This window comes from Eleginops maclovinus, chromosome 7 (genome assembly GCF_036324505.1).
Source record: "Eleginops maclovinus isolate JMC-PN-2008 ecotype Puerto Natales chromosome 7, JC_Emac_rtc_rv5, whole genome shotgun sequence".
In the NCBI taxonomy this organism is placed as follows: Eukaryota; Metazoa; Chordata; class Actinopteri; order Perciformes; family Eleginopidae; genus Eleginops; species Eleginops maclovinus.
In genome coordinates, this window is record NC_086355.1 from 3,424,164 (window position 1) to 3,447,200 (window position 23,037).

Below are 23,037 nucleotides of genomic sequence, written 5' to 3' on the forward strand. Positions count from 1 at the left end.
TAAAATGCTTCATAAACACAAAAGAGAAACTCTTGACAGAATAAGAAAAATAAGGATAAAGAAATAAGAATAAAACAAGAACAAAAACTAAATAAAAACAGTAAAAAAACAGAATTAAAAATATTTTTAAATAATAAAACAGACCTTTTTGCAACACAGTGATTTGTAATGTTAAAAACTGGCAGTCTCTTTGCTCCAACACGTCTCCATAACTCCATTTGCGGGTGTGTGTGTGTGTGTGTGTGTGTGTGTGTGTGTGTGTACTGTGTGTGTGTGTGTGTGTTTATTTGTAGTGTGTGTGTGTGTGTGTGTGTGTGTGTGTGTGTGTGTGTGTGTGTGTGTGTGTTTATTTGTACTGTGTGTAAATACGGGATATAAAAACTGTCATACTGAATTCAGTGAAGTCTTCACCACATGGGGGCAGCAGATCCCTGATTACACTGCAGAACACTGTCTAGACTTGAGGCTATATTTCCAGCTGTACTGATGTTCTCCTAATTGTGTGTGTGTGTGTGTGTGTGTGTGTGTGTGTGTGTGTGTGTGTGTGTGTGTGTGTGTGTGTGTGTGTGTGTGTGTGTGTGTGTGTGTGTGTGTGTGTGTGTGTGTGTGTGTGTGTGTGTGTGTGTGTGTGTGTGTGTGTGTGTGTGTGTGTGTAGGAGTGAACCTGCTGGTGGGCACAGAGAGCGGTCTGATGCTGTTGGATCGCAGCGGTCAGGGGAAAGTGTATCCTCTGATCAGCCGACGGCGCTTCCAGCAGATGGACGTCCTGGAGGGACTCAATGTCCTGGTCACTATATCAGGTACACACACACACACACACACACACACACACACACACACACACACACACACACACACACACACAGCCCCATCCAATCAGAGATAAAGGAAGTACTCAGATCTTGTTCTTGAGTAAAGTAGAAGTACTCAGATCTTGTACTTGAGTAAAGTAGAAGTACTCAGATCTTGTACTTGAGTAAAGTAGAAGTACTCAGATCTTGTACTTGAGTAAAGTAGAAGTACTCAGAGATGTGCTATTGAGTAAAGTAGAAGTACTCAGATCTTGTACTTGAGTAAAGTAGAAGTACTCAGATCTTGTACTTGAGTAAAGTAGAAGTACTCAGATCTTGTACTTGAGTAAAGTAGAAGTACCAGAGTGTAGGAATACTCTGTCACAGTAAAAGTATTCTAAATGTTCCTCCAGTGAAAGTAGAAAGTACTCTCCTCTAAATGTACTTAAAGTAGCGACAGTAAAAGTAGTCATTGTCTGATTGGTCCATTTCAGAATAATATCTCTGATATGTTTTATAATGATTGATCATTAAAGTGTTCTCAGAGCTGGTAAAGGTGCAGCTAGTTTGAATGGCTTTGTGTACTGCAGGGTAGCTGCTGGATTTACTGCAGGTGAACTACAGTCTGATTTAAGGGCTGATTATATTTACCATCATTAATCCTAATCTGCCTAGCAACTAAAGGGATTAAATACATGTAGTGGAGTAAAAGTACACAGTAGCATAAAATAGAGATACTCAGGTACCTCAGAATTGTTCTTGAGTAAATGTTCTCAGTAACTTTACATCATTGCATCCGATGTATTCTCAGACAAATTGTGCACATCTCCTGTTGCATAGATATGTTTTGCGCACATGCAATTCAGTTGTCTCAGATTGAAAGTTGTCCCATGCCGCTACTTCTCCTCTTTCTCAATGCAGTGCTCACACGGCAGTCACGCTGTGTCACAACATATATTTTGAGCCAAACGGATGTTGAGTAAATCTCAGCTCGGTGACCATGTTGTGTGTGTGTGTCTCTACAATATATAACGCTGACACACACGTTGAGCTTACCGTGAAAGGAAATGTCGCTGAGCAACACACGTCAATTTCATTCCATGTCATAGTTTGGTTACGGTTCCAAAATTTGCGTCATGGAAATATTGGCACTGAGTGACAGGCTAAAGAATTATTCTACACATGTTTCAGAGGAAGCAGAAAAACCGAAACAGACGGGGTTCCTAAAGATAAGGGGATTTTATGCCACTCCGAATAAAATGTAAGACCAATTTTACAAAGAAAGTAGTAAGATTTTGCTCCTGCCTTCCATATCTTAGTGATGATATTGTGAGCGTCATTTGGTAAATAGCTTATTTATTTAAATATATGATACCAATTATTATTATAAGTCATATTTTAAATCTTTACTTTATTTCATTATAATTAATTAATAAAGACATTTCAATTCATAATGAACTATCATCAAAAATATTATTTATAAAACTGTTCTTCCAATGTCTTCTACATTTTAAGACTTTGAAAGATTGATTTAATTTGAATACATATCAACACATTCGTTTTAAGGATCCTCCTAAAACCCTTCCAGACTCATGGAACGTGTCTTATCCTGATGCAGATCACAGAAATGGGTTTCCCTTGGGATGTACGGCGGTCATACGAGTATATGTTCACATGAAGGCCACTCCGCACGACATCACCAACTTCCCGATATGTTGCGAAACCCTGCAGACATTCAGGAGGGAGCAACGTCCCACTGCAGGGTCTTCTAATGTATTTCATGCATTACATTTTAGAGTGTCCTTGGCAGCAGGAAAGATGAAAATGATATGATTTAGATGCATTTCACATGACAATGATTGCAGACGAGATACAAAAGCTCTGCAAGAACTCAGCAGCCAATGGGGATGTTTTTTAGTCGCTACTCTTGTAGTATTTTAAATAATGCAACGTGTTTCTGCAGCCTTCCTCAAGGTCTCGCACACTGACAATATGCACAATAAAATATTACATTTACCATAATGTACTATAATATAGACTCCTTGACTTATCTGTACTGTCCTGTGTTTCACTCGTACCTCACCTTGTCTTATCTTAAAAACTCGCGTAAGAAGAGAATTTAGACTTTATTTTAGAGCCTCTTTGACCTTTCTGATGTACGACAGGTAAGAAGAACAAGCTGCGTGTGTACTACCTGTCCTGGCTGAGGAACAAGATCCTGCACAACGACCCCGAGGTGGAGAAGAAACAGGGCTGGGTCACGGTCGGAGACCTGGAGGGCTGCGTTCACTACAATGTCGGTAAGAATACCTAGCCTGGCTATACCAGCCTACGTACTTCGGCCCAATTTCATTTTGCTCCTGTACGTGAGACTGGGGAAGAATTCATTACGTACGATTACTGGAACTCCGAATTCTATCGGTCCAATCAGCGGACAGGGGGAGGGGTTGAGAGCGATTACGTCGAAGTTGGTGCCGAGTTTGAATTGTAGTCTGTGGTTCAACAATGGCGACGGAGGAAGAGACGCTACCAGCTATCCGCTCGGTTGTTTCAAGTCTTGAAGGAATTCTTCCTTTTTTTCAAATAATTGTTTCGAGTTACGAACTGTCCCCTGAATCCTTAGGTTACACTGACAACATCGAGCCATTTTGACAGCCACGCTCGCAGGTAGAGATTTGTTTACTACTGTGAAAGTGGAAGTAGGAAGCGTCAGGTCAGAGCCTGCCCTTCGGCGCATAACATACGTCATTACCAAACGTTAGTGATTGGTTAAGGGGAATGATTTTAAACTTCACACAGGTTTCCACCCATTACAGTAATCCAAATCCAATGACGCTGTTCCAGACTGTATGCCGGAGAGAAGCGAAGTCATACAGGCTGGTATTACCAGGCTAAAGAATACCCCCTCATATTGGAACAAAAAAAAACTGCTGGTCAAGAAACGAACAGTTCTGTCTAATTCTGACTCTGTTCTATTTTTCCTAAGATTTTGTAGGCTTACGTCAGAGTGTGGGGCAAAATTAACGTGAGCAATAGTAGTTCAAGGCCAGGGAATATAGTTGTTCACTAGAACGTGACCACACACTTACAAAAAACACATGCATTTTTCGTGATACTGTTGATTTGAAACTCACTTTTAATGACCACCCGTTGGCTATATGCCGTTCTGAGGAGCGGGACACTGCTTCAGCCGCAGCCTGTTTCTAAACGTTAAAGATTTCAGAAGATAAGGATGGAAGGAAAGCCCTCGATTAAGTAATAACGCTGAGAGGGGGACTAACGGGGCACAACAACCTGTCTACAGTTCAGAATGTCCTCGGTGATGGTGGTGTCACTGAGGACAGACTGGGACTTCCTGTTGGAAACTCCTCTCCAGAGCTGACATCAAATCCATTTCCTGTGGAGAAGTTCTATGTTAATGTGTGAATCGATTTCCTGTCAGATTTTAAGTTTATTTTACAAGTTCGAACACTTGTGGGAAGTACAGGACTTTCCAAAGAAAGAAAAGAAAATCTTTATTTGTGAAACATTCGGACAAAGCGCCCCAACTTTTCTGGGACTGTCCCCCATCTGGGTTCAGTTTCCTGCACATTTAAAAATACTACATAAAATATTATATAATATACTTAGAACCCTTTGAAATGTATTTCTCCATAGCTGTTTGGTGAAGGAGCAGCGATGTAGGGACATTTTAAAAACTGAGATCTGTCCTGTCCTTTAAATCCCTTTATATTTAAAGTGTACTGCAAATTATACATTCATATCCCAGATTATATTGCAAGGTGCCTTTCCTAATGACCTGCAGGGACTCCCTAATCATGCATGTGGTCATGAGATCAAAATGAAATCAGTTTCAATGGATTACAGCTTCTTAAAAGTGAAAATCAGCTACAGAAGGAAAGGGACTTTATTGGTATCGTGTATATACAGTATACTGTGTGCAGCTGATGCTTGTTTCTGACTCTCATGCCTTTTTATTTTCCTTTTTATTGTTCTAATGGTTGTTTGTGGCTTCTGCTCCCCAGTGAAATATGAGAGGATCAAGTTCTTGGTTCTTGCTCTGAAGAACTCAGTGGAGGTCTACGCCTGGGCGCCCAAACCCTACCACAAGTTCATGGCCTTCAAGGTGAGTCGACGCCTCGCTGAGCTGACAACAAACACACGAGCAGTACTATATCACTAGTGACGGTTCGGGGAGTTAGATCTCTAGTGTGTGTGAGGTACAGGATTGGGGAGTAATGGATAAAACAGGGATTACATAATCAGGATACACATATCCAAAAAATGTGTGATTACTAGCAGGATTTCAATGTTAGTAAGGAACTAAAAAGAGCTAATTGTGTTTGTTGTAAAAGGATCACTGTGTTGTACAGCGTGCTATCAGTACTGATGACACTGTGATTTTCAGTCTTTCGGTGACCTGGTGCACAAGCCCCTGCTGGTGGACCTCACCGTGGAGGAAGGTCAGAGGTTAAAGGTCATCTACGGCTCAGCTTCAGGCTTCCACGCCGTGGACGTCGACTCCGGGGCCGTGTACGACATCTACCTGCCCACACACGTAAGAACACGCATGCATTACGTGTATACACACACATTCCTTCAGAGGATGTTTCAGAAGACAGGAATTTCTCAGACTGAAAGGTTACTGTTTGCAGGATTTTAGTTTCTAACAGAAGAGGACACATTGGTTTTTCTGATCTCAGAATTGTAATTTTTCTCTCAGAACTCAAAAGAAAATCACTTTTGCTCTGATTCTAGTTTTACTAGGATTAGTGCTACATATTTTTCTTGGTACTGAGATTACATTCTGCATTCTGTAAAAAAGTCAAAATCCGATAAAAAAATAGTTTAAAAAACAAAAAGTCGGAGAAAGAAATATATCGTTTTTTTCCTCAAAAATTCCTTAAAAGTCAAATTCAGTCAAATCAAAAAAATCTGAGAAAATAATCAAACTTCAGAAGAAAAAAAAAATTTGATTCCAAGAAATAATTTAGAAGATAGTTTTCAGAATTCTGACAAAAATGATATGTTCTTTCGCGAAAATCTCAGAATATTTTGTCAGCGGCAGAATATTTTACTCAAAATAAATGTCACATGTTGCCCTAATCGTCTTCCGTAGAGTTCCCATTGTAAGTCACAAAAGGATCCATATGTTAGAGAATCCTCTGATTAATCCTCTGCTGAAGCTGATCATGATGGCCAAAGACGCAGTTAACAAACGTCACAAATGACCTCAAATAAGAGTCATCATCACCTCCACGTTTTCTGTGTCGCTGCAGATCCAGACCCACATCCAGTCCCACGCCATCATCATCCTGCCCAACACGGACGGCATCGAGCTGCTGGTGTGCTACGAGGACGAGGGCGTCTACGTCAACACGTACGGACGCATCACCAAAGACGTGGTGCTGCAGTGGGGGGAGATGCCAACCTCAGTGGGTGAGTCTTGGGGGGGGGGGGCAGAAGTTAACACAAACACACACCTTACAGTTTATGATTACATTCTCCCTGATGAATTGCTCCTCATTGATTAATCATTAGCTAACATATGCACACAGCTATTGTATTTCACCTTCACACTGATCATTCGCACTACAGCTGCACAGCAAACACTCTCACTCACACACACACACACACACACACACACACACACACACACACACACACACACACACACTTGAAAGGCTTTGCAGGATCAGTATATCGATCGGTTAACCTAAATATCTTTTTGCAGCCTACATCCGCTCCAACCAGATCATGGGTTGGGGGGAGAAGGCCATAGAGATCCGCTCGGTGGAGACGGGACATCTGGACGGCGTCTTTATGCACAAGAGAGCCCAGAGACTCAAGTTCCTCTGTGAGCGAAACGACAAGGTGAGACGACACATCCTGCAAAGTGGGATAAGGTGCTCGGCAGCGTTGGGCCTGTGTCCACATATAAGATGCCTGCTCTCACACTCTGTTTGACTGAGCTTCAGTGGACAATAATAGAGCAAGGAGGATGATTGGTGTATGGAGATAAGGTCTGACACTCACATCCAGGGTCCGCCCGGACGACCTGCTACAAAAAAATGAGCTTGTTTGTCTTTGTCATGGTAGTTTACGTATGAATAGACACTGGGTGCTCAAAATAGGCTCAATGTGGACACAGCCCTAAGGGACATTACGTGCTTTAGGTTACACAATCCAACATTCATTCCTCTGTGGTTCTTCAGCAGTGCCCGTACAGGAAGTGATGAGAACTTTCAGAACTGTGAGGATTCAAATTAGGTTTATTTCCAGAAACGCTTGGAATGCCCATTCTTACTTAGATTGTGCCATTGTTCATTATTTTATTATAAATTGTAAGACCCTCCCAACCCTGGATATGATCCTGTTTAAATTCAGCTGATTGAACGGACTAATTAAGTCCAACCTCCGTCTTTCTTCTTCAGGTGTTCTTCGCCTCCGTTCGGTCCGGAGGCTCCAGCCAGGTCTACTTTATGACTCTGGGTCGCAGCAACCTGCTCAGCTGGTAGAGCTCCACTTCCTGCTCTCCTCCTCTTCCTCCTCCCTCGCTAACACTGGATCTCAGAACCCACGGTCGATGTCTTTTCAGCCCTTCGGACAAACCAAACCAGAACAAAAACCCACGAGCAACCAGCCCTTTTTTCTTCTTCTCTCCAGTGTCAACAACAAAGACTTCACCTTTCCCCCGGAGCTGCTGCCGGCTCCGGGGCCGCCTGCGACGCCGCGTCACTCCCCGTCAAGTTGCGCCGCCGTCGCTCCCCCCTGAAGCGATGACATAAATGATTATCAGATATATGAATGAAAGTAGAAATATATTAATGTGAATTTTAAGAAAATAGGGGGTTAAACTACCTTTAGTTTCCCTCTCCGTTTTATGGTGCGATGGGATTCTTTTTTTTTTTACTCTACATCCTTTTCTCCCGGGCGGTCAGTCAGCTGCAGGTCTTCTACCTGCTGCTACCACTTTTATTACTACTACTGCTTCTACCTTCTGCAGGTCCTTAAGAAATGCCCCCCTTTAAGAGGCCGGTGGGGGTGGGAGTGTGTCGTATTAATGCTACAGTAGTGTGTGTAAATGTACTTCTGTTTGGGCCAATTACTGCTGACATGCTGGTTGGAGGTGGAGACGGTCAAGCCTGGGGGGGAAATTGTGAAAGACCCCGGAGAAACTCGAGAGTAAATATTTGAGGTTGTACTGTAAGTCTGACGGATGGGACTCGACAGGTGGGGGTGTGTGTGTGTGTGTCGTTCAAGTATTGTGTTGTTTGGACAGGTGCTTTAAAAAAAGAAGGGGTGATATAAAGAGAGAGAGAGAGAGAAAACGCAGATGGATTTCAGAATAGTATTTTTTGAATTATTACTATTGTTATTCCTTGGAGATAAGTGTACCTATGTGGAGTAAAACATGTCTTTTACCTTGTTTTGTTTTTTTAAAGATTAACGCACATCCACCCCACGGTTAGCTTTGCTTTTACTCTGAACCCACAGAGGTGTGTGTGTCTAATAAGAAAGTGATGTGGTCCAAAAAAAGGTGTCTATGTATAATAAAACGTTCATTGAATCTTCCAGATAGTGTCATGTTTGTCCGGGATTAAACATGACCACCTCGTGCACGTCGAGAACTCAAACTGCTGTGAATATTCAGATATCAATTTAACAAAATAATGGAGGATGAAGGAGAGGAGAGAGGTGTGTGTGTTTGTGGTCAGAGAGTCGGTGTAATTGTTTTCCAGGTGGCAGAGAGATAAACGCATGGTCAGCAGAGGAGGGTTTTTTCTGGATTTTTTCTATCATTTCAGATCATTTGTATTATTTGTATGAATGCAATGCACTAAGTGTCAAGAATGTAGAAAGACGTGTTACTGTGTGGTGGTCCGAGGCATGAGATGGTGTATTTTTTGTTTTGCTTGTGATCAATCCTAGATGTTCAATTTCAAGTAAAGACGATTGAGAAGCTGCAGCAGCGGAGCCTCTACGTCAGGTGTAGATATTTTCCGTTTCCAGTTCGGGGGGGGGGGGGGGGAAGCCTTCTGGATTTGCCACCTTTTTCCAAATGCCTTGCGGAGCTGAGGAAGGGTTTTCAGTTTTTTCTCTGACATCCTGCAACTCTGGATATCAGTGTGACTGTGATGATGTGAAACCAGCAACACGGAGCAGGTCTTTTCCTCACTCGGTCGGCTGTTTGAGGAGACCACTTTTACGCGGGAAAGGAATCGTTCCCACTCCCCCTTCCCCCCCGACTTCCTGCTCCAGCTGGTATTTAAGTTGTGTGTGTGTGTGTATATGTGAAAGACTGGGGCGGCAACCTGCAGCATCGATCTCCTTCGGGCTGGACTTTCCTCGGTTGCATCTGAAATGAAAACATGTGCAAAGAGTTCAGGTCAGAACACGTCGGGTCACAAACATGGGTGTGTTTTCCCCCAGATGCTGACATTTACACACGCGTGTTTGACAAGGTGGGTCAACATGTTACCTGCCCTCCTACAGAACAGCAGTTTGGATCCTCCAATGCTGTGTCGTCTGAGGTGTGTGTGTGCAGTACTACCCAGTGTGTGTCTCTTATGCATCAAGGCCTTGATGAATGGCTGTAATGACTTCTTAAAAAAATAGTGGTTTTTATTGATATTCTTAATGGGTAAAAAAAATAAACGTCTGTAGTTGCATTGGAACCGTGCCATGGGGGCAGCATCTAAAACATGTTAACCTATTGTTATGAAAACCACTACTTGGAAATCCTTTAAAAAAAAATCACTTGAAGCATTGTGTATTCTTAAGTTTTAGAGCTAGTCGGAAAGCTTAACAATAGTTTCTGTTGTTTCTGTAAGTCTATGTACACGTAAATATGCGACTGCGGTGGTTCAATATTACTACGCTCACCATAGGTGGAGAAAATGTTTACAGAGGCAATGTTTCGTCACACTAATGTGCATCACGATATTTATGTTTTATTGCGTCTTTAATTCTTTGTTTTTGAGCCCGGTTATTGCTGGATGTTTTCATTTCTTTTGCCATCCCCCCCTTCCCACTTAATAACCTACTTACAAAACAATAAGAGAACACACGTGTTGTTCATTTCAGGTATTCACATAGCACTGCTTCTACGTGGAAACACTGCAGTAACGTTCGCTGCAGGCTTGGATGTGAGGCAACGTGTTTTTCCTCTGCTGTTTCTGCAATGCTACTCTAACTTATGTCCTCTCTGTGTATGACAGGAAGTCATGTATTTTCCTGAAGGTTTTTTTCTTTGAATAAACTTTAAAAGTAATTTTAAAACAAAAGAGTTTGTCCTCTGTGTCTTGCAGGCCTCTTGCTGGTGTTTGTTCCCCAAAACACACATGGAAACATGTTGAAACCCCTCTCACACGTTAGGTGCATGTGTCAACAGGTGTTTTTCATATTACCATAGAAACCACTTTTGGAAGATGTCTGTTTTTACATTATCCCACAATGTTGAGCAATAGTCAAATGATATAACATATAAAAAATACAAAAGCATCAGTGTGTCATAACTTTAGTTCTGTGTGAACTTGCCTCAGAGGTCTGAGCTCAGCTGAAAAGAGAAGTGTCATTTTCTGAGGTTGTCTTATGTAACCTAAAATGACTATTATGAACATCTCTGTTTTTACCTGGAAGACAGGAATTTAAACTACAGTCTAAGCTTTCAGTAAGGTCTCGTTATGTTTTCAATTTAATGTTAAAAACCTTTGTGGTGGAGTGCATGCGGCCTAAAATGTCTCACTGTTGGTGACGAAACAATGGCATTTATTTTCTGTGCAGTTCCCTGTGAGAGCTGACCACTGAGGGATGTCTTCAAATCTCCCCACAACTCCTTCCTGTATCTCATTTAAATATGCTTCCTTAAAGAGGACATATTTGACTCTTTTTGAGCTTCAAAATATATCCCCTAGCTGTACTGACATCTTCTTCACGCTTAAGAGGACATATTCTTAGTATTTGTGTCTCTCCTGGGACATGTCTCCATGCTTTAGTGTTCAGAAAGCTCCTTATTTTTCTCATACTGCTGTGCTGCAGCTCCTCTTTTCACCCTCTGTCTGAAACCAGAGCCCAGTCTGCTCTGATTGGTTAGCTAGCTGGCTCTGTTGTGATTGGTCAGCCGCTTAGAGATGTCCCCCTTAGCCTATCACGTACAATGTGTTTGAGTGCTAGCCAATGGAAGCGCAAGTGTTCCATAGTGATGTCATTATGTTACGGAAGTAAGCAAAGGAGTTCAATGGACGCTTTTCAGGCAGAGGGGGAGTGTAGGAGATGAACCGGGGGGGGGGGGGACACAGGGATTTGAGCCTTTGCAGATCATTTACATGCACAAAAAACAATATAACACACAGCAGGAAAGGGAGAAGGGCCTCTTAAGATGTAAAAGCGATGCAAAATGGTTACTGCTGCATTCTGGCTATGTCACCAAAAATAATATCGTTATATAATTTATAGCCGGGAGGTGAATTCCTCAGCGGATTAGAACAGAAACGGCCCCACTGTCGAAGTGTTTACTCATCTGTCCAGCTGTACTGAGTATCACAGGTGGTGAGCATATCTGGAGATTTCCCAGAACACGCAACACGTCTCACTTTCTCAATCGGCTGTCTGTTTATGAATGCAATGTTCGGTGTCGGTCACGGTTCAACCTGCATGTGGTAAATATACTGGGAGAACTGCTTATTGCTCATTGTGTACTCACTATTTCACCTGCAGCAGACAAACAGTAACACAAATCAGGTCCAGGTAATTATTCAATTCCCCAGGAGAAGAGTTAATGTTGGCTGCTTTCATTTGAGTCATATTTTTATAGAAAAGATTGTAGGAAAGCACAGATTTCGGGGATAGAGATTTATGTTTTATGAACAAAGCTGCAACTTCTTTCTTCAAATTTCAAATAAAAAGCAGATTCAAGATCAGCTACAAACCAGGATTCATGGGAGAAGAAGGCAATGCATGCAGCTCCTCGTGCATGGCGATGTGAGCAGAACTGGAGCATAGAGTTAGCGCCTTCTTATCGTGATCCAGTGTCCAGTTCTGTAGGCCTTGTAGTTACAGGAAGAGCATGACTGAAGAACACAACACTTAAAAGTATTTACCAAAGTATGTCCACGGGATGACAGTGTGTTCCGGACGTTATGTGTGGGTTTTATTAAACAGTGCTGCTTATAATCTGTCAATTCAAACTATTTACTGCTTTGACTCACACTGAATGAAATGCTCTTGCTCTGGATCCAAACAGCAAACCCCCCCAGGTACAGGATTGTTTTCATGACAGCTGGGCCAGAAAAGCTTGGATTGCAGAAGTGTGCTCGTGTCATAGGTGTGTCTGATGTCTACAATGGAAAACCATCAATGTGTCAGCAGAACTGATTTGTCCACAAGAATGCACGATGGGGGACACTGTGGTTTCTACGCAGGGAGATGACAGAGCAGTGAGTCACCTCACTATTACAGCTGTTGTTGAAGGTGTGTTTATACAGGAGAGTAGTCTCATCTTCCTGCACGGACTTTAGTTCATATTTATGCAAGAATTTAATGGCTTTGGCAACAGTCAGCTCTGCACACATGTCTGTGAGCAAAGTGTGGAGCTGAAACTAGCCTAGCGGGGATGTTTGTAAGAGACGTATAAAGCTTGAACATTCAAGAGTGGGGACGACAGATCTTTCAGGCAAAACACGGAAAGAAAACCTTCCAGACGAGTTAACCCCTGTGGGTGAAATGCTAACCCATTCATGGACCTCAAGACTCATTCCTGCAGCTTTCTATAGTCGACTATATCAAGGCCTGTGTGAAAAGGAAAGCCAGCATGTCAAGACTATACACACACACACACACACACACCCCTTGGGCAGTATCATTCCAGCTTTGTTAGGTTCAGTGTTAACACATCTTCTTTACAGCAGCTCTGAGAGAGGATTTAGGAGCTGGAGTGTGTTGCACATGTTGCAAAAGGAACAGTTTTGCTTTCTAATTTCATAAAATGTAGGGAATATAGTAATACTACAGAATAAATTGAAGGCTTCAAATGGACCCTGTGATCGGTGATTGATCGGTATTGGCAGCACCAAACTTCCTTTTAGTGGCAACAGAAATGTCTTGAACTCTGGGCATTAAAAAACTAAACTATATGCATGGCTATCGGTTTCATTTCACTAGTTTCATTGACAGAGACATTTCTGTAAGTGTGCCAACCTGTGGTCCATGGAGAGATGTTGTGAAGACACAATAAAAAGCTAGAGACTGCAAGAAGTGAGAAAATGCTCTTTGGGAACAACATATTGATTATTATTCTCTCATAGTTGGTGTGTGTATGTTTTTGTGCTAAAACAAACAGAGATGTCCAATATTGACGCAAGAGGCGGATGATGCCAGAGGAAGAGCCCCAGCAGCCGCAAACGCCAGAACTAGACAGCTGTCTTTTTTCAGAATTAACCTGCAGGAAATAACTGCAGCTCTTCCCACTCAGAGTGTGAGTGTGTGTGTGTGTGTGTGTGTGTGTGTGTGTGTGTGTGTGTGTGTGTGTGTGTGTGTGTGTGTGTGTGTGTGTGTGTGTGTGTGTGTGTGTGTGTGTGTGTGTGTGTGTGTGTGTGTGTGTGTGTGTGTGTGTGTGTGTGTGTGTGTGTGTGTGTGTGTGTGTGTGTGTGTGTATACTGTGTAATGTATGTGTGTGTGCTGAGCAGTGGTGAGCTGTACGTACACTGCGTTACATTGGGAAACCTGAGAAATTTCCATCTGAGAGTGGGTGGGAACATTGAAAAGAGAACATGGGTTCCCCCTGAGCCGGCAGGGAAGAGACCACAGGCGGCACCAGACACACACCGACACACAACGACACACACACACCTGCCTGACAACACCTGTACACCGTGAGTACTGCTCTTTGTAATTTTGTATCCTTACGCCTACTCATATTGTGTGTGTATTTAACCTATATGAAGAGTGTGTGTGTGTGTGTGTGTGTGTGTGTGTATTGTGAATATGTGAACTATTTTTAAACTTACCTTTAATGCACTTTAAATTGTAGCATTGTTGCTATTTACTTATTATTACTTTCAGTATGTACAGCATATCTATTTGAGGCTAACTTCAATCCGAAGTTTGAGATTCATCCCGAAGTTGCTTAAATATTCTGTGAAAAGCCTTTTGATGTACATTACAAAAAATATTCCAAAATATATACTACTATGTGTGTGTGTGTGTGGGGGGGGGGGGGGAGTTCTGCCTGCTGTAAACTGATCCCTGTATTCACAGAAAAGGAAACTGAATATAGTGAAATAATAACACAGTGTTCTGATTAAGAGAGTATTCTTAATAATACAAAGTGCTTTAACATACAAATCCACGGACAGCAAGTTCATTCAAATTAAAACAGAGTCTTGAAACGTTTGAGATTCATCCTGAAGTTGCTTAAATATTCTGTGAAAAACCTTTTGATGCAATTACACATGGTTGGTGTGCATATATCCATTTTATCCTAAAACGTAGCCAAAGTTCTGCAATAAGGGTAACTGGAACTCACGCTCCCTCTGAACAGACAGAGACTGAATTAAACTCCTACATGCAGTATTATTAAACTGTTGAGTAACTGACATGCAGTAAGGGATGATTGATCGTCAGGAGTTTGTAGGATATTTTCAATAGTTTCATTTATTCACGGACAATGCAGAGGTGCATCGTGACTCACACGTTAAAAACCCATTTACAACAATGGCACTCCCACTGGTTTTATAAATGGGATTGCCATTTGATGACACACTGATCAAGAAACTCGGAAAAAGGTTAATGACTGCTGTGTGTGTGTGTGTGTGTGTACGTGCGTGGGGGGGGGGGGGGGAGTTCTGCCTGCTGTAAACTAATCCCTGTAATCACAGACGAGGAAACTGAAGCAGAAGTGAAAATTATCCGGTTTCAATGGAAATTATGATTTCCCTCTGTGGCAACAAATTGGAGAATTTACCTTCTGGTCTTCAGATTAAACGGAAAATATAAACTAATACGGAACAATGTAGAGTATATATTAAAATGTGGATATCATATGGAATATAATTCAAGATAGAATTCAATATTTGTTATTGCAAGACGTATAATCAACATATTATACGAGTAGAATATAGTAAACTAAAGATGGTCATCATCAATACATTATTAGCCACGTGGTAAAACCTATTGTCATTTTCTCTTGTGTTAGGAAATACTTTTCTTATTCAATTAAATGAAAATATAGTGAAATAACAACACAGATTTATACAGAATGTTCTGAGTAAGAGAGTATTCTTAATAATACAAAGTTCACAAAGTGCTTTAACATACAGATCCACGGACAGCAAGTTCATTCAAATTAAAACAGAGTCTTGAAATGAGAATAAATCATTAAAAAAACTGCAAATAATAAAACAAAATGACATCGAGAGAGAATACATTGAAAACAAAATAAGTGAGTTTGTAAAAGTGACTTCAAAGTGATCTGGACCCTGGAACGACACCTCTGAGGATCTCAGCCTCGAAAGTCAACAATAAGAACGTGAAAGCGTGTCTAAAAGCAATGGGTAGAAAGTGCAACGCAGCAAGGATCGGTGACCTTCCACCCTTTAAGTTGACTGGTCTAGTTGACTCATCCCATGTGATGCAGTCAGTCAAGCCACTGGTTACATTTGGCTGTTGAGAGTGTGTGAATCGGGGGGGGGCGGGATGTACGGGAGTGCCGGCGTTTCGATGACTACTCTTGTGATGTAACAAGTTTAATCTACGAGAGACTTTAAATGAAACCACGCTTGCAGAGTCTCAGTAGCAGGCATGACTGTGGAGCCTTGTGTCCCTGCAGACTGCCACCATGCTGCGCTCGGGGTGGATGTTCACTGTGATCCTCATCCAACACGTCGGGGGGATCCCTCTGCTACCTCCTCTGGCTATGGAAGGTGAGCATGCTGGTTGTTCTGTCACTGCTTGGGTTGTATTCAGGCATGGGGAGTAATGGATTACATGTGACGGGATTACAGGAAGGTAAAAAGAGCAGATAGTGTTTGTTGTAAAAGGATCAGATGTTCTCTCTCCTCTGTCAGCTGTTCTGTTCTGTAGGCTGATACTTGAAGTGTGAATCTGTACGCCTACTGCCTGAATCTGCTTCATGAGATCTTCATTTTGTTCACTTTTTTCCCCAAAAATCTAAAAAAGTTTCAAAATTTTGACATTTTTTTCAAAATTCTCAATTTTCCCGCCCAAAAATCTATCCTTTTTCTAAAATTTCTGAATATTTTTCCGAATTGAGTTCGTAAATTCTCACTCTGTTCCCAAAAATTGTCATTTTTTTCTCAAAATTCTTGATTATTTTCCAAATTTAGATTTTTTTCAAAAAAGAGTGGATCAGATGTTCTCTCTCCTCTGTCAGCTGTTCTGTTCTGTAGGCTGATACTTTAAGAGTGAATCTATACTGCCTGAATCTGCTTCATGGTTTTCTCTTTCTTTGTTTCATTTGTTCTGTTTTTAATTCAGCAGCTGAACCTATACGTTCATAAATAGTGTGTGAGCTTAACTGTGTGTGTTAAACTAAAACAGAGCATTTTCTGTCAGCTCAGATTTGATTCCTGCTTTTTTAAACTGTACTATGTGCTCATGTGATTCAGTGTTAGGCTACTGCCTGGATATGATTCATGGAATGCAGGTTTTACTATGAGAAAAGGACACATTTTAGATCCTAAATGTCTAGATTTCTTCTGTTTTCTCACGTAAGACTCTTAAAAAACATCTAATTGATATGTATTTTCTCTTGGATTTATGTGTATTGCATTTAATATTACATTACTTTAGAATATTGACGCTCTACTTTTTGGACTGTTAACCAGAATCTATCATTTTTCAAATATTGTTATTTGGTTCCCCCCCCCCCCCCCCCCCCAACAGGTGGCTGCTTCCTGGCTTCTGAAGAGGTGGATATTTTTGTGTTGGAGGGTGAGGCTATAATCCTCTCCTGCCCAATGTTTGACGGAGTGCTTGAAAAACGCAACATCGCCCCCCCAAACGCAAACTACCTCATCACCAAGGACAATGGGATGGAGGGCGTGTCGTTTCAGGGCGAGGGCCGTGTTCAGCAGCGGGAAAAACAGCTTTGGTTTCTCCCAGCAGAAGCCTCCGACTCAGGAGAATACACCTGCAACTACAGGTACACTTTAAGACAAAATACATCCCCCAGCTGTACTGACATCTTCATTACTCCATAAGAGGACATATGATGAGTATTTTGAGCCTCTGTCTCCATGCTCTAATGTTCAAAAAGCTCTTCATGTTTCTCATACTGCCTGTGCTGCAGCACCTCTTTTCACCCTCTGTCTGAAACCAGAGCCCAGCCTGCTCTGATTGGTTAGCTGGCCAGCTCTGTTGTGATTGGTCAACCGCTTAGAGATGTCCCGCCCTTAACCTTAGCATTGCTTTCAGTCTCTTGAGAGAGGAAAACACTTGCCATTGTGAGGATTTAAACCGTCCAGTTGAAGAACTTTTGATTTACTCGCTGCATCTTCAGGTGATCTAAACCTTTTATCTCCTCACTTTTGTCCCCAGAAATGAAACGTACTGTGTGACTGGGAATATAACGCTGAGAGTGTACGAGTCCAGGTCTGTGGACCAGGAGAAACTGACCAGCAAAGTAGAAGTGGAGGTGGGAGAGAATCTGAGATACGCTTGTCCGTCTCTGGACGACTTCAACGACACAGAGACTCTGATTGAGTGGAACAAGGTGAGAGGACGGGTTCAAAACCCATCTACGGCCAAAAGGTGTTTAAAAAAGTAATTCTCTTTGACTTGCTTGGGACAGTTTCCAAAGCAAATCAGCTTATTATTTACATCAGATGTATTTGTTCTCAAAGTACTTTTGCAATGTGATGTTTTTCAGATTTAGGTGGAACTCTTATCTGTTTTTCCTCCACTTTTTTACTAAGAAAATAAGACGTTATTATTTATGAAAACACACTGAAGGAACGATGCAGAGAAATCTTCTTTTTAAGATGTTTTTTAAAGTCAGGTCAATTTTATTTATGTTGCATGAGTTCACAGTTTACCTTTCCGAGAACCAGCACCTTATCATGGTGGAGAGGTTTGTGTGCCCCGATGAACCTGGGGGCTGTGTTGTCTGGAACCTTGTGTTCCTGGTAGGGTCTCCCATGGCAAATTGGTCTCAGGTAGGGGCCAGACTAAGATTGGTTCAAAAAGACTCCATGAATAACACAATTGGAAGCGAGGATACCCGGCCCGGAGGAAGCCCGGGGTCCCCTTCTGGAGCCAGGCCCAGAAGGAGGACTCGTCAGCGAGCGTCTGGTGGCTGGGCTTGCCACGAAGCCCGGACCGGCACAGCCTGAAAAAGCAACGTGGGCAACACCTCCGCTTCTCCGTCCCGCGGGCCCACCACCTACGGGAAACAACGATGGGGTCGGGTGCGCTGCCAGAAGGGTGGCAGTGAAAGCAGAGGGTCTCGACGGACCAGACTCAGGCGACAGAAGTTGGCTTTGTTGAGGGACTGTCATGGTTGACATGTCTCATCAACATTGCGTGGAAGTCGGAAACAGTACCGAAGGAGTGGCAGACCGGGGTGGTGGTTCCTCTCTTTAAAAAGGGGGATCAGAGGGTGTGTGCCAATTACAGAGGCATCACATTACTCAGCCTCCCCGGGAAAGTTTACTCTAAGGTGCTGGAAAGGAGGGTCCGGCCGATTGTCGAACCTCAGATTGAAGAGGAACAATGCGGTTTTCGTCCTGGTCGTGGAACGACGGACCAGCTTTTCACTCATCGCAAGGATCCTGGAGGGGGCCTGGGAGTACACTCATCCGGTCTACATGTGCTTTGTGGATTTGGAGAAGGTATATGACCGGGTTCCCAGGGAGATACTGTGGGAGGTGCTGCGGGAGTATGGGGTGAGGGGGTCTCTGCTCAGGGCCATCCAATCTCTGTACTCTCAAAGCGAGAGCTGTGTCCGGGTCCTCGGCAGCACGTCGGACCGATTTACGGTGAGGGCTGGCCTCCGCCAGGGCTGCGCTTTGTCACCAATCCTGTTTGTGATATTCATGGACAGGATTTCGAGGCGTAGTCGTGGGGAAGGGGGTCTGCAGTTCGGTGGGCTAAGGATTGCACCACTGCTTTTTGCAGATGATGTGGTCCTAATGGCTTCATCGGTCTGTGACCTTCAGCACTCACTGGATCGGTTCGCGGCCGAGTGTGAAGCGGCTGGGATGAGGATCAGCACCTCCAAATCTGAGGCCATGGTTCTCAGCAGGAAACCGATGGATTGTCCACTCCAGGTAGGGAATGAAGCCTTACCGCAAGTGAAGGAGTTCAAGTATCTCGGGGTCTTGTTCTCGAGTGAGGGAACAATGGAGCGTGAGATGGGCCGGAGAATCGGAGCAGCGGGAGCGGTACTGCAGTCGCTTTACCGAACCGTTGTGACGAAAAGAGAGCTGAGCCAGAAGGCAAAGCTCTCTGTCTACCGGGCCATCTTCGTTCCTACCCTCACCTATGGTCATGAAGGATGGGTCATGACCGAAAGAACGAGATCGCGGATACAAGCGGCCGAGATGGGATTTCTCTGCAGGGTGGCTGGCATCTCCCTTAGGGATAGGGTGAGAAGTTCAGTCATCCGGGAGGGACTCGGAGTAGAACCGCTGCTCCTTCGCGTTGAAAGGAGCCAGTTGAGGTGGTTCAGGCACCTAGTGAGGATGCCACCTGGGCGCCTCCCTAGGGAGGTGTTCCAGGCACGTCCAGCTGGGAAGAGACCGAGGGGTAGACCTAGGACCAGGTGGAGGGATTATATCTCTTTGCTGGCCTGGGAGCGCCTTGGAATCCCCCAGTCAGAGCTGGTTGATGTGGCCAGGGAAAGGAAAGTTTGGGGCTCTCTGCTGGAGCTGTTACCTCCGCGACCCTGACGGAAAAGCAGGAGAAGATGGATGGATGGATGGATGAAGTTCACAGTTTAATTTTAGAGTCAAACAATGTCTATATTGTGGTTGCAAGCAGCTAAGATGACATCCTTCGATCAAATGATCGTAAATTAGCCTTAAAAAGGTTGTCTCCAGTGATTGTTAAATGTATGTTCCCTGGATGTTGCCAATGGAGCTGCTGTGATGCACGTTCATCATATTGTACCCTATAAGATTGTACAGTTTTATTATGTTTATTTATGTAACTACATGGGTCAGGGGAGGCCACAGTTAGCTCGAACCCTTCAACCCTTTCACTGTCAGTACGGTATTTTTCTCCGCGAGTGACGCCGTGTGTTTCTTCCTGTCAGGACCCTCGGCGAGGCAGAGCGGGCCCCTTCAGCCAGGCCAGAGGGAGGCTGATAATCCCTGCTGTGAGGCACTCACATGCAGGTCAGTACACCTGTCGGCTCACGGTGCTCATCGATGAGCAGCCGTACAGAGTGAGCAGAAGCATCGCGCTCATTGTGAGAGGTGGGTGACGACACTTCATTTATTATAGGAACAGCCCAACGAGTGTAGGGTACAGAGCAGGAAGATATCTATATTTTGTTTGGAAAACTATTTATAAAAAATGTGGCAAATGCAGAATAATCTGTACATTTTTTGTGGGTTTTTTTATGCACTTGATGAATTTAGCTTATTTTAAACTAATGCACCAGCTCTTACAATTGTTTGGCTTATTTGAGGCTAATATATCTGTATAATTATGGTTAATTGCACATATTTTAGGTTTCTTAATCCATTTTAATACTTCCCCTGTCATGTTTTATGTTTGCTCCTAGAAAAATACAAAAGAAACTTGTGGATTTAAATTAATTTCATGAAAAACTCGTTTTTTTTCAGATTATTAATTGAGTCAGTTCAAATATAAATGTTTCTAAATATTTAAATAAAAAGAACAGATAGATAAATATATAGATCATCAAATGTTACTCTTATTATAGGATAACGTAGAATATTGATATCCATTTGTCATTAGATAACTTCTCCGTATTGACGCTATCAATTATAAGCAAACGCTGCCCTCTACTGGCCTTACTCAGTATTACACAATATGCCAAAGCACTATTACATGGTGTGGATTATTATTATTATTATTATTACGCAAGACAATAAGTGAATTTTGCAGCTGTTTTGAGAGTTGTTTGTTTGCATGAGTTTACATTTGTTTGTTTATCTAAAGGCGTAGATCCTGAACCACCGAGCACCACCTCCAGCACTTTGCATGACCTCTCCTCCACCTCTGACTCAGAGATCCTCAGCAGCAGCAGCAGCACGGTTTACAGTAAGTTTTATCTGGAGTCAACACTTAACAAATGACCCTGTGTGTAAGGTAAAACTGATGCTTAATGTGATCCCTCACTAATCAGCTCCAGTGATTCGTCCCCCTGTGATTGTCTCGCCAAAGAATGGGACTGTCTTTGAAAGTCTGCACGGTGAGAGACACAAATAATGAGTTATAATACATATATATATTTGCAAAATGCTTCAATAAAAAGGTTGACAAAGATCTAATATTGTTGTAATCTGCCCACCTGTAGGTTCAGGACTGGAGCTGTTCTGTAAGGTGCTCACTGAATGCCAAACGGCAGAGTCCACTGTGGTCACATGGCTCGTCAACGACCAATCAGTGGAGACCTCGTACCTTGATGGACGGGCTCTGCAGGGGGGAAGGAGGTAATTTCTGATTACTTTCATTACATTTCCAGTAAATCTGATATATAAAGTCGAACTGGTTGTAGGGAAAGTGAAGCGGACTACCCGGCCCTTAAGGAAGCTATGTTAATGTGTATGTTTAAAATGAGACCTAGAAAAATGCAATGTAATTCAGATATGACTAAACTCAATGACTCAAAACACAATTAGAAGTGATGCTACCTGTTCAAAGCTGCTAATACTGAATGCTATTCAACAAAATCTTGCCTAGGTAGATCCCATAGAAGCTAGTGATTGTTTCCCCATGTGTCCCACCTCTGTCCTATCATGTTTAAATTAACTGTGTCTGTCTCACCGCTCGCAGGGTAACCGCGGAGTCTGAAGTGTGCCAGGTTGAGTTGAGGCTTCTTATCGTAGCGATGACTAACGAAGACGTGAACACGGAGCTGAAGTGTGTCGCTCAGAACAAAGGAGGGAGACAGGAAGTGGTTGCACTGCTTCAACTAGAGGGTGAGTTGTGTGATTGTGTGTATATAGAGTGTGTAAATGAGGGAGTTGGTGTTGTTTATGATAACTATATAACATTTCCAAGCCGATATGGAAATGTAGGATAACAATTTGGCTGATGCCGATGTTTTTCTGGTTATTTATTCCCTTTTTTGCCAGGCGAACAAATAAATCTTCATTATAGAAACACTGAACAGTACTCAGCCTATTATCACACTAACTGCGCTTCTTTAGTGAGCTCAAAGTCAATCAAAAATACATTTATGAATTCCCTCTCCTCAGACACCACGTCTACCTGGCTGCTGGTCGCTACTGTGGCCGCCTGCTTCTTCCTGACCGTCGTGTCCATCTTCCTTTACGTCCTCTTCAAACCTAAAAGGACAAAGAAAATGGATTACTTTCTGGCTCGGCAGAACAGCACCTTTTAGCACGCTACCTCCACAAACACAGACCCTCTCGATGAGTTTGCTGTTACATTACAGTTCATGCATTGTGTGCACGTTGTGTCGTGCAGTGACACCGTCTGGTGAACAACACTCCTTCTGCAGGGATCTAATAGCTGTACTTTAAACGCATGAATGATATTGTATGTGTTAATGTGGAAATTACATCCATATATTTACATTTTATACATAACCACAAAACTGATGCTACACAGCAGCACAGCACAACTTCTAAAACAGGATTAAAGAGGACTAAAATCCAAAGTTTGCTTCTATTGGCCAGCACTCCAACACACTGTAGGTGATAGGCTAAGGGGCGGGACATCACTAACCGGTTGACCAATCACAACACAGATGGTCAGCTAACCAGTCAGAGCAGACTGGGCTCTGGTTTCAGACAGAGGGGTAAGAGAGGTGCTGCAGCACAGGCAGATGAGAACAATAAGAGCTTTCTGAACATTAAGCATGGAGACATGTCCCAGGAGAGATGAATACTGATATGAAGCTGAAAATGAGCATTATTTGTCCTCTTTGATACTGGGTAGAAGCGTCTCCTGCTTAATTCAAAACAACCAATCCAATGTGAAGTCATTTACTGTTGTTTTGTCATTGAGACACTCCTTAAAAATACACCTTACACATACACCTGTGATATTAAATGGTAGAGACTGTTGC

General features: G+C 42.8%; 2 protein-coding genes and 2 long non-coding RNA genes across 15 annotated transcripts in view; 2 read left to right on the top strand and 2 right to left on the bottom strand.

Moving 5' to 3' along the window:
• The window catches only part of LOC134866923 (mitogen-activated protein kinase kinase kinase kinase 4-like), a 33,042-nt gene extending 24,676 nt beyond the window's left edge, over positions 1–8,366 (top strand). For all 8 annotated transcript variants that reach the window (XM_063887137.1, XM_063887138.1, XM_063887142.1 and 5 more), the window contains 7 exons: positions 657–800; positions 2,957–3,091; positions 4,817–4,917; positions 5,200–5,349; positions 6,071–6,230; positions 6,526–6,665; positions 7,226–8,366. In XM_063887137.1, the coding sequence (XP_063743207.1) occupies positions 657–800; positions 2,957–3,091; positions 4,817–4,917; positions 5,200–5,349; positions 6,071–6,230; positions 6,526–6,665; positions 7,226–7,309 (914 nt within the window). In that variant the 3' untranslated portion in view covers positions 7,310–8,366. The remainder of the gene's footprint in view (positions 1–656; positions 801–2,956; positions 3,092–4,816; positions 4,918–5,199; positions 5,350–6,070; positions 6,231–6,525; positions 6,666–7,225) is intronic.
• Positions 4,506–10,737, bottom strand: LOC134866929 (uncharacterized). Of its 2 annotated transcripts, none has more exons than XR_010166094.1 (4): positions 7,653–10,737; positions 7,479–7,562; positions 6,046–6,199; positions 4,506–5,337 (listed from the first exon to the last, which is right to left on the bottom strand). It is a non-coding gene; the product is annotated as an uncharacterized LOC134866929 (long non-coding RNA). The 2 variants fall into 2 exon arrangements; XR_010166093.1 differs by having other exon boundaries at positions 6,046–6,236.
• Positions 10,738–13,491: 2,754 nt separating this feature from the next.
• LOC134866927 (interleukin-1 receptor type 2) overlaps positions 13,492–23,037 on the top strand; it is a 46,931-nt gene continuing 37,385 nt past the window's right edge. Inside the window, exons 1-10 of one of the 3 annotated variants that reach the window (XR_010166090.1) lie at positions 13,492–13,663; positions 15,619–15,712; positions 16,695–16,953; positions 17,349–17,523; positions 20,065–20,227; positions 20,940–21,041; positions 21,127–21,192; positions 21,298–21,433; positions 21,777–21,922; positions 22,202–22,776. Coding sequence is in view for 2 of the 3 variants with exons in the window: in XM_063887155.1 (XP_063743225.1) it covers positions 15,628–15,712; positions 16,695–16,953; positions 17,349–17,523; positions 20,065–20,227; positions 20,940–21,041; positions 21,127–21,192; positions 21,298–21,433; positions 21,777–21,922; positions 22,202–22,347 (1,278 nt within the window). In the remaining variant the exon portion in view is untranslated. Of the gene's footprint in view, positions 13,664–15,599; positions 15,713–16,694; positions 16,954–17,348; positions 17,524–20,064; positions 20,228–20,939; positions 21,042–21,126; positions 21,193–21,297; positions 21,434–21,776; positions 21,923–22,201; positions 22,790–23,037 lie in introns of those variants that run through there. The other 2 variants (XM_063887155.1, XM_063887156.1) reach the window with 2 other exon arrangements.
• The window catches only part of LOC134866928 (uncharacterized), a 44,404-nt gene continuing 35,452 nt past the window's right edge, over positions 14,086–23,037 (bottom strand). For both annotated transcript variants that reach the window (XR_010166091.1, XR_010166092.1), the window contains exons 2-4: positions 22,215–22,291; positions 21,292–21,416; positions 14,086–21,185 (exon numbers count right to left, since the gene is read on the bottom strand). This is a non-coding gene — a long non-coding RNA (uncharacterized LOC134866928). The remainder of the gene's footprint in view (positions 21,186–21,291; positions 21,417–22,214; positions 22,292–23,037) is intronic.